Source organism: Ostrea edulis, chromosome 3 (genome assembly GCF_947568905.1).
Source record: "Ostrea edulis chromosome 3, xbOstEdul1.1, whole genome shotgun sequence".
NCBI lineage: Eukaryota > Metazoa > Mollusca > Bivalvia > Ostreida > Ostreidae > Ostrea > Ostrea edulis.
The window spans coordinates 9,155,074-9,176,638 of record NC_079166.1 but is presented as its reverse complement, the minus strand read 5'-3'; the positions used below and the strand labels follow the sequence as shown (position 1 = coordinate 9,176,638).

Genomic DNA, 21,565 nt, shown 5'->3' with positions numbered 1-21,565 from the left:
AAAGCACCTGCGGGGATAATTGAACTATTTTATATGACTTTGTACTTTGGAGACACTGATTTATGATCTTGCCTTTATTTTGCAGCAGGTTTCACATTGTTGTTTAAGATTCTGTAATTCAAGTGAAAATAATATCACATGTAGGAATAAATGTGTAAAGATGACAAATTAAGTGATTGGGTAAATATGGCGTTCATTTCATTTCTCATTATCAATACCGGATTTAATTTTCTCACCGAGGTTTCCTTTCCTTGGGAAGTATCAACGCTATCGCATTGCAGCAGCGGACATTTCAACATGGTTGTATATTGCAAACTAGTGTGTAGGCACAATTCACAAAAACCGTGTCCACATTCTACTTCTTCAAAGATAGCCTTTTAGTTGAAATAAAACCAAAACGTAGCATTTAGACAATACTCTCATTTCATAATATTTCGATTCATTATGATCACATTCAAAGTCCAAATATAATTTTTACACGTATATGCAATATGTATGTTTTGGTCCCATGAGAATAATTATGTACATTAATGCGATCTCAATATTGAAAGAACATTATTTTCAACACTGGAGATATATAACATACTCTCCCATGTTGCCTACATACCTGATCCCTTTTGCATTTGATACATTTTGTGGATCCACCTACAGGTTTCAGGTATGAGGGAATCTGATTTACAAATTGAGAATGGTCTTATCAGTGCATGATTTATGTCTGTCCAACTCTGTGTACTTCGAAGGTTAAAACGTGATGAAATTAGTTGGGATTTTCCTCATCAATATGAATTTAAAAAAAATTGCAAGCAAATCTTGTCATAACATATCAAATAACATACATTTTGATTTTGTTCTATGATACAATTTTTTGAAATTATGCATGAAGGAATCATAGCATGGATTCTAGTAGAAAATAAGATACTTAAAACGGTAGCATGTCACTACTTACCAATAATCCTTCCGTTTCACATTTTAGAATGAATCGTTTTGCATTTCCAATATATCCACATGGTCCACAATACGTACATTGTAGTTTTTTCTCCTTTGATTTTTGCCTTGATGTCAAGTATTTGAGGCATTTCAAACACAAACCATGGGAACATGAAGAAAATTCTATGACTGCCTGTAAATTATGTAACTATTCAACACTAGATGAAGCATTTTAAGAATTGAAAAAAAAATCCTTACAAAAATACAAAGTGTTTTGAATATAAACAATATGATATGATATAGAATAAGGTATTCGTTGTATGTTTGATTTGTAAAATTCCGTGAATTGCTCAGATTGCACAGTTTCTTGGAATTGTAACTTCGTGAGTATATATTATATGAGCTTAAATCTAGACTAGGTCATGGTGTTTTCACATTTGTTTGACATAGAGTACCTTTCGAGTTCTTAAGAAAATTGTCGTACACATTGTTAGGTAAAAATGTATGATCTGACCTTGGAAGGTAACACATATGAATGTACACTGAACAAGAACACATTCATTGCAATTAAAAATAATGCCCTTCCGTTCTTGATAATGTTAGGTTTTCAAGAATACAGCTATCCTGAATAGTGCTTTGGTTAAAGAAACATGCATACATTTATCAGACATATTGTACCTGTGAGGTTCTTCAGAATTTCAAAAACGTTTTATTGATATCCTATGTACATAGTATGCATACCTATTTTCTACAGACTATGTATTATAACACACTTGCAGATCAATATGAAACATCGCAATCTTAAATTCAATGACATTTTCTGTATATTCATGTACACTATTATTCTGTAAAATGTTAAAATCGCTCGCGTGTATATATCTGAAAATACATTACCTTGCAAACGTTCATATTATTTCGATATTATACCCTTTTACAGCTGAAGAAGATTTCTCAAACATATTTTTGAATCATTCTTCTCGCTAAAGTCAAAGTGAATGATGTTAGCCCATCTTGACATCCAGCTAGCTTCGTATAAAAATGTGAATCCCCATAGCATCAAGAGGCGTTCGTACAAATTCTGAGTCTCTAGTTTTGAATTGAAATATCAAATAACCAATACTAAAGAAATCTGTTAATTATGTTTGATTGGAAGAAGACGAAGGACATTTCCTCCGTGTTATTGAAATCACCTTTGTCTAAAGAGTTTTCCTGGGGAATCTTTTTAAAAATTGATCACATGATTCTTGAGAACAAGTAAAAAAATGTTGACAGACAGATGGAGAGGCCACTTACAGACATTGAACTTTTCTGCTGAATCAAAGATTACAACAGTTCCAAATACATATTGTTAAACAGAGACAAATGTAACGTACCATACAAGAACAGTGACTGCACGATATCCGCTTTCCATATGATGGGCACAGAAACTACAAATTTTAAGCACACAAAGTAAGCAAATAATCTATTCTAGTTAATATTAAATGCAAACTAGTACTTATTGTAACGGGCACCGTTACAGATGTTCCCCAAACATTCCCCCATTTAGAAAAAGGTGTCATTTGTTTCAGTACAAGTGGTTTTGATCATATGAATCTGCGAATTGTATGAATATATAACTATTTTATAACGTTCAGTCCATTTCATGCTAAAAGAAATCAGTTATAGATATCTGAAAATTCTGTGCACATGCACGCATGTGTGTGCACGTGCATGTACGTACTGGTGAGTAATTTGACCATGTTGATACATTACAAATCTAAATATATGACTAAATATATGAACAACAGTTCAATGAAAAACGAGAAATGAACACCAAATAAAAACTACAAAGACCGAAATCAATGCACGTGCACACACGTGCACGTGGGTACAACACAGCATTTTTGTTGATGCTATTCAATAGGCACTTAAACGATATACTTACTACATGAATTTAATCACGTATAAGAAAGCTATGGGGATTTCAAAATCGTCCAATCAGAATTAAGCACACGTGCATGTGCATGCATGGAAGTGATTTTGACACCATCAAGAAATGGAAGGATCCAAAACATATCTCCAACCTAAATTTCAAACCTATTCATTGCAATCTAAAACTGTTATAGACCAAAACTTGAATTTAGACGTCAAAAATTACAATGCACGTGTATTCACGCGCACGCGCTTTTGATAATGGAATATTTGCTAACACCATTTAATAGGCATTTATATCATACATCTACAGGGTAAATTTGAATTCATTTGAGTTTTTAATTCAATAGTTATGGCCATTTTAGTACCCCAAAATGAAAGAAAAGCTATGCACGTGCATACACGCGCACATGAGTATGACTGAGCATCAATGTTGATGTCATTCAATAGACATTTGATAGATATACTCACAGCATAAATTTCATATTGTTTCCATCATTTATAAGAAAGTTATGGCGACTTGAAAATTGTCCAATCAGAATTTAGCACAGGTGCATGTACGTTGTCGAAAGTAATTTTGATAGTAAATATTTATTAAAAACTCAAGATACATATACAACCCAAGTTTCAAAAGATTTTGACAAACAACAAAAAAGGTATGGTCATTGAAAGAATTGACCCTTTAAAAGACCATGCACGTGCATGTGCATGTGCATTTGCAATTTTTATTAATTGATCTGTAGACATTTGAAATGTCTACCTATCCTGTAAATATCGTTAGATTTCCTTTAATAATGTGAAAGGTATAGACGTTTTTGTATTATCCAATCAAATTAAAGCACACGTGCATGCGCGTAAAAATATGTAATTTTGACTATGCCAAAGAGTTGAAGGTCTCAAGTTATACTTATGATATACATATCAAACGATTTCATTGAAAAATAAAAAAGTTAGACTGACTCCAAAATTTGTAAATAAAACATATAATGCACGTCCTTGCACATGCATGCATTTTCAGAGAAAATGACATTCGTTCCGCACATCTACATATGTTATACTATCATCCTAAAGAGGTTTCATCTTGGTCCCTTGAGTGATTTCAGAGAACACTCGTGGACAAAAAAGTCACATGAAGAAAGAAGGAATAATGATAATAACTAGAAATGATCTCGTTGCGAGCAACGAATAGGTCTTCCGTCCACTTTCTGACGAGATAGGATGTAAGTCTAACATGTTCTGAAACTCCGAGAGAGACTTAATTATTCCATGCACGTTTTCATTCAAAAGCAGAAATTTGTTCACTTCCGGTGACGGTCGGAAATGACGGATGACAATGACAAACCTTATTATCGAGCTATAAGTCACCATCATTCATGCCTGAAGGTATGAAGACTCGATCTTTAACCGTTTATGAGAAAACGCCCGGACAAAATGTCATTTGAAAAACGGAAATTCGGCCCTTACCCGCGACCGGAAGTGAATTTTGAAATATTACTCAAGGATACAGTAGATATGGACAATGTCAATAATATCGGTAAATATCGTATTAAAAAGTTGATCTATAAGCGAGAGATATGAGGACAAAGAAAGACCAATTTTTCGAAGTTTTTCTCTAAAAGCCGGAAGTTGCTGGCTATACCTCCGGTAAGTTTAACATTTTATAAAACGACGAAAGAGACCTAATTAATCTATGTAAGTTTTGTTTCAAAAGCATCATTTTGAAATTTGATGTTTCTTTTGTTCACTTCCGGTGACGGCCAGAACTGACGGACGGCAATGATAAACCTTATTACATATCTACAAGTCACCATCTATCATCCCTTAAAGTTTGAAGACTCAATCTTTAACCGTTTATGAGAAAATGCCCGGACAAAATGTCATTTGAAAAACGGATATTCGGCTGTAACTTGTGACCAGAAGTGATATTTGAAATAGAATGAAAGTTTTCTCTGGAGATGGATAATGTCAATAATATCAATAAATATCGTATTAAAAGGTTCATAAATAAGCGATATATACGAGGACAATGAAAGACCAATTTTCAAAAATTTTCTCTAAAATCCGGAAGTTAATGGTTAAACTTCCGGTAAGTCTAACATTTTCTAAAACACCGAAAGAGACCTAATTAATATATGCAAGTTTTGTTTCAAAAGCATCATTTTAAAAGTTGACGTTTCTTTTGTTCACTTCCGGTGACGGCCGGAAGTGACGGACGGTAATGGTAACACTTTATTGCATAGCTACATGTCACCATCTATCATCCCTGAAAGTTTGAAGACTCAATCTTTAACTGTTTATGAGAAAACGCCCTGACAAAATGTCATTTGAAAAATGGAAATTCGGCCGTAACTTGTGACCGGAAGCGAATTTTGAAATAGTACTAAAGGGTTCTCTTCAGATGGATAATCTCAATAACATCTGTACATATCGTATTAAAAGGTTTATAAATAAGCTAGACATACGAGGACAAAGAAAGACCAATTTTTCGAAGTTTTTCTCTAAAACCGGAAGTTAATGGTTAAACTTCCGGTAAGTCTAACATGTTTTGAAACTCCGCAAGAACTTAATTAATCTATGCAAGTTTTGTTTCAAAAACATCATTTTGAAATTTGACGTTTCTTTTCTTCAGTTCCGGTGACGGCCGGAAGTGGCGGATGGCAATGACAACACCTTATTGCATATTTACATGTCACCATCTATCATCCCTGAAAGTTTGAAGACTCAATTTTTAACAGTTTATGAGAAAACGCCCGGACAAAATGTCATTTGAAAAACGGAAATTCGGCCGTAACTTGAGACCGGAAGTGATTTTCGCAAAAATGAAAAACACATTTCTAGACAATCCTAATTTACATTTTCCTGAAAGTTTCATGAAAATCTATTAAGCCGTTTCTGAGAAATCGCTTCCACAAAATCGGTAAGAAAAAGAACAATAATAACGAGCTATAACTGTGTTGGGATGGCAACACAAATGTCTCCGAACACCTCCCCATGTCAGAAATGGTTTTTGATGCCAGATCAGGAATCTCAAAAAACCCTAGAAACTAAATTTGGTTGAAATCCGACGGACTTGATTTTTTGGCCGCCATTTTCTTCAATGGCGGCCATTTTGAAAATCTGAAAATAGATTGGAAGGAAAAACTGATGCTAGAAATGAACTGTGGACCCTCAATTTACCCCAGAAACCAAATGTTGTAGAGATTTTAACACTTTCAATTATTTCGGTATATGGCGGCCATTTTGAAAATGGCGGTTCAAAAGTTTTTTTTGATGGTGGAAATGGACTTGGTTGAAATCCGACAACCTTGAGTTTTTGACGTATTTTGGCCGTCATCTTGAAACGGCGGCCATTTTGAAAATTTGAAAAGTTGAATGCACCTCTCCTAGTGACCTTTTATCAGCTCACAAAGTTTGAAGTGGATCTGTCGAAACACATTCACAAAATCGGTCGGACACATTTCTCACTAAAGAAGAGGAATAATAAGAAGAAAAGAATAAGAATAAGAATAATAAGAAACGGAGCAAAAACAATATGTCTCCGACACTTTGTGTTCGGAGACATCATAATAATAGAGGAAAAGAAACATAAGAATCACTATAAAGTCTTCCGTTGAGACGGAAGACCTCAACTAATACTTATTGTAACGGGCACCGTTACAGATGTTCCCCAAACACCCCCCCCCCCCCCCCCCCAATTAAAAAGTGGTGTCATTTGTTTCCGTACCAGTGGTTTTGACTATATGAATCTGTGAAGATCGAGTCTGAATATGTAACTAATTTATAAAGTTCAATTTATTTCATGCTAAAACAAATCAGTTATAGACATCTGAAAATTCTACGCACGTGCAAGCCCGCACACGCACGTGCTGGTGAATAATTTGGCCTTGTCGATACATTACAAGTCTTACTATATGACTGCAAGAGAAGTTTCACAACAGTTCTATGAAAAACGAGATATTAAGAGCAACTCAAAACTATGAGGACCAAAAGCAATGCACGTGGATACACGTGCACGTGAGTACGACACAGCACTTTTGTTGATGCTATTCAATAGACATTTGAACGATGTACATAATGTATGAATTTCATATCGATTGCTTCAGTTATAAGAAAGTTATGTTGATTTCAAAATCGATCAATCAGAATTTATCGCACGTGCATGTGCGTACGGGGAAGTGATTTTGATACCATCAATAAATGCAGAGGCCAACAAAATATCTGCAACCTAAATTTCAAAACAATTCATTGCAATCTAAAAATGTTATAGACCAATACTTGAATTTAAACATAAAAAATCACAATGCACGCGCATTTACGCGCACGCAATTTTGATAATGGAATTTTTGTTAACAGCATTCAATAGGCATTCATATCATAAATCTACAGGATAAATTTGAATTCATTTGAGTTTTTAATTCAATAGTTATGGCCATTTTAGTACCCGAAAAATGAAAAAAAGCTATCCACGTGCATACACGCGCACTTGAGTGAGACTCAACATCAATTTTGATGTCATTCAATAGACATTTGATAGATATACTTACACTATAAATATGATATTGTTTGCATGATTTATAAGAAAGTTATGGCAATTTGAAAATCGTCCAATCAGAATTTGGCACACGTGCATGCACGTGCTGAATAGCAATTATGACTGTACATTTTCGTTCAGAATCCCAAGATACATACACAAACTAAGTTTCAAATGATTTTGACAAAAAGCAAAAAGTTATGGTCATTGAAAGATATGAACCTTCAAAAGACAATGTACATGCGTGAGCATGCGCGTTTTCAATTTTTTTCACGATGATCTGTAGGTATTTGGCATGTCTACCTATCTTATAAATATCATTGATTTTCTTTTATTAACGTTAAAGTTATAGGCGTTTTTGTATTATCCAATCAAATTGAAGCACACGTGCATGCACGTGCAAAATTGAAATTTTGAGCATGCCAAACAGTTAAGTGTCTCAAGTTTCACCTACGATATAAGTATCAACCGATTTCATTGAAAAATAAAACAAGTTAGACGAATTCCAAACTTTGTAAACAAAAAATCCAATGCATGTGCATGCACATGCATGCATTTTCAGACAAAATGACATTCGTTCCACACATCTACATATGCTATATTATGATCCTAAACAAGTTTGATCCTTTAAGCCGTTTCCGAGAACACTCGTGGACAAAAGAGTCACAAGAAGAAGGAAAAATAATAATAATAACTAGTTATAATTGTAACGGGGACCGTTACATATGTTCCCCAAACCTCCTCCAATTAAAAACTGATGTCATTGTAAACCTATAACAAAAATGTATTTTATCTTAGCCTTTAATTACACGTAGTACGTTTAATATGGTCATTTCAGTACCAACAAATGAAACAAAGCAATGCACGTGCATACACGCACACGCGTGTCTGATTCTGCACTATTGTTGATGTCATTCAACAGGCATTTGTATCATATACCCATAGTATGAATTTTATAACGTTTCCACCAAATATAAGGAAGTTATAGCGATTTTAAAATAGTCCAATCAGAATTCAGCACACGTGCATACGCGTGCTGAGCAGTCATTCTAACCACAGCAATTTGTAAGGAGTACCAAGGCACATCTAAAACCCTAATATCAATAGAATTTGATGAAAAACAAAAACGTTATCGTCATTTAAAAATCGAACATTTGAAAAACGTTGCACGCGCATGCGCGTGTGCGTTGGCATTTTTTGTTACACCAATATATAGATACACATATTGTCTACGTATGCTGTGTATATCATCTCATTCGCTTCATAAATAAGATAGTTACAAACGTTTTAGTACTATCCAATCAAAATGAAGCGCACTTGCATGCGCGTGCAAATTGGTAATTTTGACCATGCAAATCAGTTAAGGGTCTCAATATCTACCTATGATATGAATATCAAGCCATTTCAATAAACAACAAAAAAGTTAGACTAATTCCAAAGTTAGTGTACAAATTTTGTAATGCATGTGCACGCGCATGCGTGCGCGTGCAGACAAAATTACTATCATTTTTCATATCTACAAATGATATACTACCATCCTATTTAGATTTCATATCAATCCCCTTAATATTCTGATTTTCCAATTTTTGTACCAAAATGGCAGTGCACGTGCGCGCGCGTACATGCATGTGCAGACAAAATGACTATCACCATGCACATCTACAAACGCTATACTATCATCCTGGAAAGTTTCATATCGATCCCTTTTGTAGTTTCTGAGAACACTACCGGACAAAATAGTACCGGAGAAAAAGAATAATAACTAGACACTCATTACTAGTAATGAGTAGGTCTTCCGTTAGACCACTTCCGGTAAAGAAAACCATTTAAATATATCAGAAAATGTGCCTTAACAATGAATGAGAAATGTATTATCGAATTTTTTACTCCTTTTTCGTAACTTCCGGTGACGACCGGAAGTACTATTCAGATGTGTTTTCCTATAAATGACAGCGACTCTTTACTATCTATATTCCCTGAAAATTTCACGTCTCTATCTGAAAGAGTTCACAAAAAAAGAAGTAAACCTAAGAAAGAAAAAGTAGTAGGTTACTACCGACCGGAAGTCAATTTTGAAAAACAAAATTATCAAAACTTTAGAAGTTGATACTTTTATTAAGACATGTGAAAATCATATGAAAGACTTCAAATATCAGCGAGATTTATGGGGACAAAGAGACGAAAATTAAAAAGGTATTTTATCAAGAAACCGGAAGTAGTCGTTTTAACTACCGACAGAGTCAATATTCTTTTGACACTTTGAAAGAGAGTTAATAAACTAGTATAGGTTTCAATTTAAAGGAAAAAGTTTGAAATTTGCGATTCTTTCCATCACTTCCGGTGACGACAGGAAATGACGGTCGACATGTTCAACCCCCTACTGCACGCTTACAAACGGAGATTGATCATCCCTGAATATTTGTTGAACCTATATTTTACCTTTTCCAAGAAAAATGCTGGACAAAATTCCTTTTGAGAAACAGAAAATCGGCCCTATTTTCGGACCGGAAGTGAATTTTGTCAAAACAAAAATAATTATAGCAAAGTCATTTCATAAGACATTATTCCTGAAAATTTCAGTCATCTCTGAGAAATCACTCGAAGAAATCGGAAAATCGACATTTTTTCAAATACTTCCGGTATAGACCGGAAGTGACGGACAAAAAAATTGAATGTATGTGTACTATAGACTAATGTCAGTTGATCAACTCTACAAGTTTCAAGCGTCTATCTATATTCATTATTGAGAAACTGAAAAAACAAGGTTTGAATATGTCCACCCTATATCTCACGACCGGAAGTGAATTTTTTCAAAAATATTTAAATTTACTATAGACATTTATAGTGTCTACAACATATGTGAAACTCAAATCATTAACTTGTTTTATGACCGAGATTTATGGCACTGAAAAATGAGAGAATGAATAGACTTTCTTTGATATAAGCGGAAGTTGGAGTTTCAACTTCCGGTGGGGTCAACATTTTTTTGAGAATTAGAACCAGACCTAGTAAACCGATATAGGTTTCAGTTTGAAAGAAAAAAGTTTGAAATATATGATTCATTTGATCACTTCCAGTGACGACCGGAAGTGACGGCCGACATTCTTAACCCCCTACTGCACGCCTACAATGTGAAACCTATTAACTCTGAAAATTTGGTGACTCTATCTTTTACCGTTTCTGAGAAAAACGCTGGACAACGAAAACAGCTAATACGCCGTATTTGCCGACCGGAAGTAAATTTTACAAAAATGTTAGACGCTACTCTAGACATTTATAGTGACTATTATATATGTAAAACTCAACTCATTAACTAGTTTCATGACCGAGATTTATGGCACTGAAAAATGAGAGAATGAATAGGCTTTCTTTGAAATAACCGGAAGTTGAAGATTCAACTTCCGGTGGGGTCAATATTTTTTGAGAATTAAAACGAGATATAGTAAACCGAAATAGGTTTCAATTTGAAAGAAAAAAGTTTGAAATTCATGTTTCTTTAATCACTTCCGGTGACGACCGGAAGTGACGGCCGACTTTCTTAACCCCCTATCTGAAAATTTGGTGACTCTATCTTTTACCGTTTCTGAGAAAAACGCTGGACAAAATATCTTGTAAAAAGACAAAAATGGACATATCTTGCGACCGGAAGTGAATTTTGAAAAAATGAAAAAAATGCCTCGAGGTACCATCGTTCTCTATAAGCTGTGAAAGTTTCAGGAAAATCCACCCAACGGTCTCGGAGACGAAAGGGAAAAAAAAAATAATAATAATAACTAGAAACTCATTACTAGTAATGAGTAGGTCTTCCGTTTGTTCACTTCCGGTAAAGAGTTTTCTGATCCTACAAAAACCATTTAAATGTATCAGAAAATGTGCCTTACCAATGAATGAGAAATGCATTATCGAATTTTTTACTCATTTCTCGTAACTTCCGGTGACGACCGGAAGTACTATTCAGATGCGTTTTCCTATAAATGACATCGATTCTTTACTGTCTATATTCCCTGAAAATTTCACGTCTCTATCTGAAAGAGTTCTCAACAAAAACAAGTAGACTAAAGAAAGAAAAAGTAGCAAGTTACTACCGACCGGAAGTCAATTTTGAAAAACAATATTAACAAAACTTTAGAAGTTGATACTTTTATTAAGACATGTGAAAATCATATGAAAGACTTCAAATATAAGCGAGATTTATGGGGACAAAGAGACGAAAAGTATAAAGATATTTGATCAAGTTGGAGATTCAACTTCCGGTGGGGTCAACATTTTGTGAGAATTAGAACAAGACCTAGTAAAACGATATAGGTTTCAATTTGAAAGAAAAAAGTTTGAAATTGATGATTTATTTAATCACTTCCGGTGTCGACCGGAAGTGACGGCGACAAAAAATATTACGTGCATGCACCATAAAGAATATAGATCTATCATCCCTGAAAGTTTCATTCGATTATCTTTAGTGGTTTTCAAGTTTACCCCCGGACAAAGTTTCTTTCAAAAACCGGAAAATCGGACGTATCTGACGAACGGAAGTGAATTTTGAAAAAATGAAAAAAATACCTCGAGGTACCATCGTTCCCTATAACTTGTGAAAGTTTCAGGAAATTCCATCCAACGGTCTCGGAGACGAAAGGGAAAAATAATAATAATAATAACTAGAAACTCATTACTAGTAATGAGTAGGTCTTCCGTTAGACCACTTCCGGTAAAGAGCTTTCTGTTCCTACGAAAACCATTTAAATATATCAGAAAATAAGCCTTAACAATGAATGAGAAATGTATTATCGAACCTTTTACTCATTTCTCGTAACTTCCGGTGATGACTGGAAGTACTTTTATTATGCGTTTTCCCATCAATGACAGCGGCTCTTTACTATCTATATTCCCTGAAAATTTCACGTTTCTATCTGAAAGAGTTCTCAACAAAAAGAAGTAGACTAAAGAAAGAAAAAGTAGTAGGTTACTACCTACCGGAAGTCAATTTTGAAAAACAAAATTATCAAAACTTTAGAAGTTGATACTTTTATTATGACATGTGAAAATCATATGAAAGACTTCAAAAATAAGCGAGATTTATGGGGACAAAGAGATAAAAAGTAAAAAGGTATTTGATCAAGAAACCGGAAGTAGTTGTTTTGACTACCAACGGAGTCAATATTCTTTTGACACTTTCAAAGAGACTTAATAAACTAGTATAGGTTTCAATTTACAAGAAAAAATTTGAAATTTGCGATTCTTTCAATCACTTCCGGTGACGACAGGAAATGACGGTCGACATGTTCAACCCTCTACTGCACGACTGCAAACGGAGATTTTTAATTTCTGAATAATTGATGAAGGTATATTTTACCTTTTCGAAGAAAATTGCTGGACAAAATTCCTTTTGAGAAACAGAAAATCGGCCATATTTTCCGACCGGAAGTGAATTTTGTAAAAAGAAAAATAGTTATAGCAAGGTCCTTTCATAAGACATTATTCCTGAAAATTTCAAGAAAATCTATCCACCATCTCTCAGAAATCACTGGAAGAAATCGGATAATCGACATTTTTCAAATACTTCCGGTATAGACCGGAAGTGACGTACAAAACATTGAATGTATGTGTACAATGGACTAATGTTAGTTGATCAACTCTACAAGTTTCAAACGTGTATCTATATTCATTATTGAGAAACTGAAAAAACAAGGTTTGAATATGTCCACCCCATATCTCACGACCGGAAGTGAATTTTACAAAAATATTTAAATTTACTGTACACATTTATAGTGTCTATAACATATGTAAAATTCAAATCATTAACTTGTTTTATGACCGAGATTTATGGCACTGAAAAATGAGAGAATGAACAGGCTTTCTTTGATATAACCGGAAGTTGGAGTTTCAACTTCCGGTGGGGTCAATAGTTTTTGAGAATTAGAACGAGACCTAATAAACCGATATAGGTTTCATTTTCAAAGAAAAAAGTTTTAAATTTATGATTTATTAATCACTTCCGGTGACGATCGGAAGTTACGGCCGACATTCTTACTCCCCTACTACACGCTTACAAAGTGAGATCTATTAAATCTGAAAATTTGGTGACTCTATCTTTTACCGTTTCTGAGAAAAATGCTTGACAACGAAAACAGCTCATAAGCCGTATTTTCCGACCGGAAGTATATTTTACAAAAATATTTGAACTTACTCTAGACATTTATAGTGACTATAATATATGTAAAACTCAACTCATTAACTAGTTTCATGACTGAGATTTATGGCACTGAGAAATGACAGAATGAATAGTCTTTCTTTGATATAACCGGAAGTTGGAGATTCAACTTCCGGTGGGGTCAACATTTTTTGAGATTTAGAACGAGATATAGTAAACCAAAGTAGGTTTCAATTTAAAAGAAAAAAGTTTGAAATTGATGATTTATTTAATCACTTCCGATAACGACCGGAAGTGACGGCGACAAAAAATATTACGTGCATGCACCATAGAGAATATAGATCTATCATCCCTGAAAGTTTCATTCGATTATCTTTAGTGGTTTTCAAGTTTACCCCCGGACAAAGTTTCTTTCAAAAACCGGAAAATCGGACGTATCTGACGAACGGAAGTGAATTTTGAAAAAATGAAAAAAATACCTCGAGGTACCATCGTTCCCTATAACTTGTGAAAGTTTCAGGAAAATCCATCCAACGGTCTCGGAGACGAAAGGGAAGAAAAAATAATAATAACTACAAACTCATTACTAGTAATGAGTAGGTCTTCCGTTAGACCACTTCCGGTAAAGAGCTTTTTGTTCCTACGAAAACCATTTAAATATATCAGAAAATAAGCCTTAACAATGAATGAGAAAACGGAAGACCTTAACTAGACACGATCTCGTTGCGAGCAACGAGTAGGTCTTCCGTCCGATTTGCTGATGCACTCGGAGTTCAAAAAAAAAAAAGAAAAGACAAATGAGTCCCAATTTAGTTTCCGACTTTAAGACACTTTAGATATAATCAATTTTTCATATCATAAGCTTCTGAAGCAAAGTTGCGGTGAAATTCGTTTGAAATTCGACAAGTTTTTGAAATCGACTGATATCGACAAAAATCGACTCTACAGGCGAGCCATGAGGCCCACAGACCCATTTTTTTATATTGATCGATAGGTTATGACACATTGAACAACTTTTGTTCAATAATGCTTTTCAAAAAATATGTCGTTTTAAAGATATGAGGCGTCAAATATTTACGATTTTGGCCCTTAAAATCTCTAATTACGTAACATATGACCTACTTTTTGATTTGATAAGATCAAGCTCGTTGAGATGAACATTTCCGCTTCTACAACTTATTATAAAATATTAATAGTTTCTGAGATATTCTCAAAAACATTTGGACCCTTCTGAACCCCTAATTTAAAGGGCCAGCCCGTTTTGCTTCATATCGTGAGAAAGGCCTAGTCATTTTAAACATTTTTTGCTCAACAAGTATTTAGAAATTCTTTACCGTTCTCGAGTTACCTCTGCAAGAAATATTTAGGGGCCAAACTGTAGCTCCCTAACGGGGCCACATAGGGAAAAAACGAAATGTACATATTGTTTAGATTATCATTCTGAACAACTTTTGTTCAATAATGCTTTTCAAAATATTTGTCGTTTTCAAGATATGAGGCGTCAATTATTTATGATTTTGGCCCTTAAAATCCCTTATTACGTAACATATGACCTACTTTTTGATTTGATAACAAGCTCGTTTAGATGAACATTTCCGCTTCAATCACTTATTACAAAATATTAATAGTTTCTGAGATATTCTCATAAACCTTTGGACCCTTCTGGGCCCCTAATTTAAAAGGTCATCCCCTTTTGCTTGATATCGTAAGAAAGGTCATGACATTTCAAACATTTTTTGTTCAACAAGTATTTAGAAATTCTTTACAGTTCTCGAGTTATTTCTAGAAGTAATTTTTAGGGGCCAAACTGTAGCTCCCTAACGGGGCCACATAGGGTAAAAACGAAATATGCATATTGTTCAGATCATCATTCTGAACAACTTTTGTTCTTTATTGCTTTTCAAAATATTTGTCGTTTTCGAGATACAAGGGGTAAAAAATTTATGGTTTTGGCCCTTAAAATCCCTTATTACGTAACATATGACCTAAATTTTTATATGAATAGATTTGGATTGTTGAGATGAACATTTTTTGTTCTTTGACTTATACCAAAATATTAACGATTTTTGAGATATTTGATCTAGACTTTGAGCCCTTCTAGATCCCTAATTAAAGGGGCTAGCCCCTAAATCTTGATATTTTCGAAAAGATCTCGTACATGTGCACAACTTTTGTTCTACATGTTTTAACAAAATATTTGCAAGAAAAAAGATATTGGAGATCAAAGGTCAAAAATCGCCGAAATCGGCGAAAAATTTTGGCATGCATTTTTTCAGGTCCAGGCGAGCATTTAGGCAAATCGCCTCCGGTAAAATCGAATCCCCCACAAATCTTCTAAAATGTTTACTCTATCTTGTGTAGAAATTTCAAGACTCTAGCTTCAAAACTAACGGAGGAGATGTGTGGACAACAAGGTCCTTTAAAAAGTCACTAAAAGAGAGATAACTCCTGACCGGAAGTGACGTCAAGCACGAAATTTTGCAAGCAAAGTCTCGTCACCAAAAGACATCTTTCCTGAAAATTTTGTGAAAATCGATCGAGAAATGGCTGAGAAAACGCGTGTACTACCAAGGAAAATAATCATAATAATAATAAAAATAATAATAATAATAATGAAGAAGAAGAAGAACGCGAACAATAATAGTAAGGTCTTCCGCAGGAGATGGAAGACCTTAATAATAATGAAGAAGAAGAACGCGAACAATAATAGTAAGGTCTTCCGCAGGAGACGGAAGACCTTAATAATAATAAGAATAATAAGAAACGGAGCAAAAACAATATGTCTCTGACACTTTGTGTTCGGAGACATAATAATAACTAGACACTCATTACTAGTAATGAGTAGGTCTTCCGTTGGTTCACTTCCGGTAAAGAGTTTTCTGATCCTACGAAAACCATTCAAATATATCAGAGAATGTACTTGAACAATAAAAAAGAAATGTATTATCGAATTTTTTACTCATTTCTTGTAATTTTCGGTGACGACCGGAAGTACTATTCAGATGTGTTTTCCTATAGATGACAGCGACTCTTTACTGTCTATATTCCCTGAAAATTTCACGTCTCTATCTGAAAGAGTTTTCAACAAAAAGAAGTAGACTAAAGAAAGAAAAAGTAATAGGTAACTACCGACCGGAAGTGAATTTTGAAAAACGAAATTGTCAGAACTCTAGAAGTTGATACTATTCTTAAGACATGTGAAAATCATATCAAACACTTCAAATATAAGCGAGATTTGTGGGGACAAAGAGACGAAAAGTATTTTATCAAGAAACCGGAAGTAGTCGTTTTGACTACCGACGGGGTCAATATTCTTTTGACATTTTGAAAGAGACTTAATAAACTAGTATAAGTTTCAATTTAAAAGAAAAAAGTTTGAAATTTACGATTATTTCAATCACTTCTGGTGACAACAGGAAGTGACAGTCAACATGCTCAATACCCTTTTGCATGTTTACAAACAGAGATTGATCATCCCTGAATTTTTGATGAACCTATCTTTTACCCTTTCCAAGAAAAATGCTGGAGAAAATCTCGTTTGAGAAACAGAAAATCGGCCATATTTTCCTACCGGAAGTGAATTTTGGAAAAACAAAAAGAACCACAGCAAAGTCATTTCATAAAACATTATTCCTGAAAATTTCAAGAAAATCTATCCAGCCATCTCTGAGAAATCACTCGAAGAAATCGGAATATCGTCCTTTTTTTGAAATACTTCCGGTATAGAGCGGAAGTGATTGACGAAGAAATTGAAAGTATGTGTACAATGACCTAATGCTAGTTGATCAACCCTACAAATTTCAAGCGTCTATATATTTTCGTTATTGAGAAATTGAAAAAACAAAGTTTGAATTTGTCCACTCCCTATCTCACGACCGGAAGTGAATTTTCAAAAAATATTTGACGCTCCTCTAGACATTTATAGTGTCTACAATACATGTTAAATACAAGTCAAACACTTGTTTAGTAAACGAGATTTAAGGCATTGAAAAAGGAGGATTTGAAAAGTTTTTCCTTAATTACTGGAAGTCGACGTTTCCACTTCCGGTGGGGTCAGCGGTTTTCAATACTCCAAAAGATACCTGATAAAGTGGTATAGGTTTCGATTCAACAACTACAACTTTAATTTTTCGATTCTTCTTATCATTTCTGGTGACGACCGCAAGTGACGGCCGAAATTCTTAACCCCCAACTGCACGCCTACAAAGTGAGATCTATCAATTCTGAAAATTTGGTGACTCTATTTTTTACCGTTTCTGAGAAAAACGCTGGACAAAATCTCTTCTAAAAAAACGGAAATTGGACATCTCTAACGACGGGAAGTAAATTTTAAAAAAATGTAAAAAAAAAAAAAAAAAAAAAACCTGGGGGTATTTTCATTCTCTATCATCCCTGAAAATTTCAAGAAAATCCATCCAGCCATCTCTGAGAAATCGTGCCGACAAAAGAAGGGAAACAAAAATAATAACGAGCTATAACTGGTGACCATATTACTCGGGGTGACCATACTACCCTAGAAATCGAATTTGGTTGAAATCCGACAACCTTGAGTTTTCAACGTTTTTTGGCCGCCATCTTGAAATGGCGGCCATTTTGAAAATTTGAAAAGTTGAATGCACCTCTCCTAGTGACCCCCTATCACCTCACAAAGTTTGAAGTGGATCTGTCCAAGCACTTTCACAAAATCGGTCGGATAAATTTCTCACTAAATAAGAGGAAAAATAAGAAGAAAAGAATAAGAATAACGAGCTATAACTGTGTTGGGATGCCAACACAAATGTCTCCGAACACCTCCCCATGTCAAAAATGGTTCTTGATGCCAGATATGCACTCAGGATCCTCAAAGAACTCTAGAAACTGAATTTAGTTGAAATCCGACGGACTTGATTTTTGGCCGCCATTTTCTTCAATGGCGGCCATTTTGAAACATTTGAAAATTGATTGGAAAGAAAAACAGATGCTAGAAATGAATTGTGGACCCTCCATTTACCCCAGAACCCAAATGTTGTAGAGATTTTAACACTTTGAAATATTTCGGTATATGGCGGCCATTTTGAAAATGGCGACTCAAAAAAAAATTTGATGGTGGAAATGGACTCGGGGTCACTAAATTACACTACAAATAGAATTTGGTTGAAATCTGACAACCTTGAGTTTTTGACGTTTTTTGGCCGCCATCTTGAAACAGCGGCCATTTTGAAAATTTGAAAAGTTGATTACACCCCTCCTAATGACCTTCTATCAGCTCACAAAGTTTGAAATCAATCAGTCGAAGCATGTTCATAAAATCGAGCGGACAAATTTCTCACTAAAGAAGAGGAAAAATAAGAAGAAAATAATAATAAGAACTAGAAACTCATTACTAGTAATGAGTAGGTCTTCCGTTAGACCACTTCCAGTAAAGAGCTTTCTGTTCCTACGAAAACCATTTAAATATATCAGAAAATAAGCCTTAACAATGAATGAGAAATGTATTATCGAACCTTTTACTCATTTCTCGTAACTTCCGGTGATGACCGGAAGTACTTTTATTATGCGTTTTCCTATAAATGACAGCGACTCTTTACTGTCTATATTCCCTGAAAATTTCACGTCTCTATCTCAAAGAGTTCTCAACAAAAAGAAGTAGACTAAAGAAAGAAAAAGTAGTAGGTTACTACCGACCGGAAGTCAATTTTGAAAAACAAAATTATCAAAACTTTAGAAGTTGTTACTTTTATTATGACATGTGATAATCATATGAAAGACTTCAAATATAAGCGAGATTTATGGGGACAAAGAGATAAAAAGTAAAAAGGTATTTTATCAAGAAACCGGAAGTAGTTGTTTTGACTACCAACGGAGTCAATATTCTTTTGACACTTTCAAAGAGACTTAATAAACTAGTATAGGTTTCAATTTAAAAGAAAAAGTTTGAAATTTGCGATTCTTTCAATCACTTCCGGTGACGACAGGAAGTGACGGTCGACATGTTCAACCCTCTACTGCACGACTGGAAACGGAGATTTATAATTCCTGAATAATTGATAAAGGTATATTTTACCTTTTCCAAGATAATTGCTGGACAAAATTCCTTTTGAGAAACAGAAAATCGGCCATATTTTCCGACCGAAAGTGAATTTTGTAAAAAGAAAAATAGTTATAGCAAGGTCCTTTCATAAGACATTATTCCTGAAAATTTCAAGAAAATCTATCCACCATCTCTCAGAAATCACTGGAAGAAATCGGATAATCGACATTTTTCAAATACTTCCGGTATAGACCGGAAGTGACGGACAAAAAATTGAATGTATGTGTACAATGGACTAATGTTAGTTGATCAACTCTACAAGTTTCAAACGTGTATCTATATTCATTATTGAGAAACTGAAAAAACAAAGTTTGAATATATCCACCCCATATCTCACGACCGGAAGTGAATTTTACAAAAATATTTAAATTTACTGTACACATTTATAGTGTCTATAACATATGTAAAATTCAAATCATTAACTTGTTTTATGACCGAGATTTATGACACTGAAAAATGAGAGAAAGAACAGGCTTTCTTTGATATAACCGGAAGTTGGAGATTCAACTTCCGGTGGGGTCAATAGTTTTTGAGAATTAGAACGAGACCTAATAAACCGATATAGGTTTCAATTGCAAAGAAAAAAGTTTTAAATTTATGATTTATTAATCACTTCCGGTGACGACCGGAAGTGACGGCCGACATTCTTACCCCCCTACTACACGCCTACAAAGTGAGATCTATTAAATCTGAAAATTTGGTGACTCTATCTTTTACCGTTTCTGAGAAAAACGCTTGACAACGAAAACAGCTCATAAGCCGTATTTGCCGACCGGAAGTAAATTTTACAAAAATATTTGACGTTACTCTAGACATTTATAGTGACTATAATATATGTAAAACTCAACTCATTAACTAGTTTCATGACCGAGATTTATGGCACTGAAAAATGAGAGAATGAATAGTCTTTCTTTGATATAACCGGAAGTTGGAGATTCAACTTCCGGTGGGGTCAACATTTTTTGAGAATTAGAACGAGATATAGTAAACCAAAGTAGGTTTCAATTTGAAAGAAAAAAGTTTGAAATTGATGATTTATTTAATCACTTCCGGTGACCACCAGAAGTGACGGCGACAAAAAATATTACGTGCATGCACCATAGAGAATATAGATCTATCATCCCTGAAAGTTTCATTTGATTATCTTTAGTGGTTTTCAAGTTTACCCCCGGACAAAGTTTCTTTCAAAAACCGGAAAATCGGACGTATCTGACGAACGGAAGTGAATTTTGAAAAAATGAAAAAAATACCTCGAGGTACCATCGTTCCCTATAACTTGTGAAAGTTTCAGGAAAATCCATCCAACGGTCTCGGAGACGAAAGGGAAAAAATAAAATAATAATAATAATAATAACTAGAAACTCATTACTAGTAATGAGTAGGTCTTCCGTTAGATCACTTCCGGTAAAGAGCTTTCTGTTCCTACGAAAACCATTTAAATATATCAGAAAATGTGCCTTAACAATGAATGAGAAATGTATTATCGAATTTTTTACTCATTTCTCGTAAATTCCGGTGATGACCGGAAGTACTTTTATGATGCGTTTTCCTATAAATGACAGTGACTCTTTACTGTCTATATTCCCTGAAAATTTCATGTCTCTATCTCAAAGAGTTCTCAACAAAAAGAAGTAGACTAAAGAAAGAAAAAGTAGTAGGTTACTACCGACCGGAAGTCAATTTTGAAAAACAAAATTATCCAAACTCTAGAAGTTGATACTTTTATTATGACATGTGAAAATCATATGAAAGACTTCAAATATACGCGAGATTTATGGTGACAAAGAGATGAAAAGTAAAAATGTATTTTATCAAGAAACCGGAAGTAGTTGTTTTGACTACCAACGGAGTCAATATTCTTTTGACACTTTCAAAGAGACTTAATAAACTAGTATAGGTTTCAATTTACAAGAAAAAGTTTGAAATTTGCGATTCTTTCAATCACTTCCGGTGACGACAGGAAGTGACGGTCGACATGTTC

General features: G+C 34.3%; 1 protein-coding gene across 1 annotated transcript in view; it reads right to left on the bottom strand.

The window, feature by feature from the left end:
* Positions 1-60: 60 nt before the first annotated feature.
* Positions 61-21,565, bottom strand: part of LOC125676739 (uncharacterized) — an 81,979-nt gene continuing 60,474 nt past the window's right edge. The window contains exons 15-19 of the mRNA XM_056159008.1: positions 2,301-2,354; positions 947-1,120; positions 608-670; positions 237-374; positions 61-111 (exon numbers count right to left, since the gene is read on the bottom strand). Of these exons, the coding sequence (XP_056014983.1) occupies positions 61-111; positions 237-374; positions 608-670; positions 947-1,120; positions 2,301-2,354 (480 nt within the window). The remainder of the gene's footprint in view (positions 112-236; positions 375-607; positions 671-946; positions 1,121-2,300; positions 2,355-21,565) is intronic.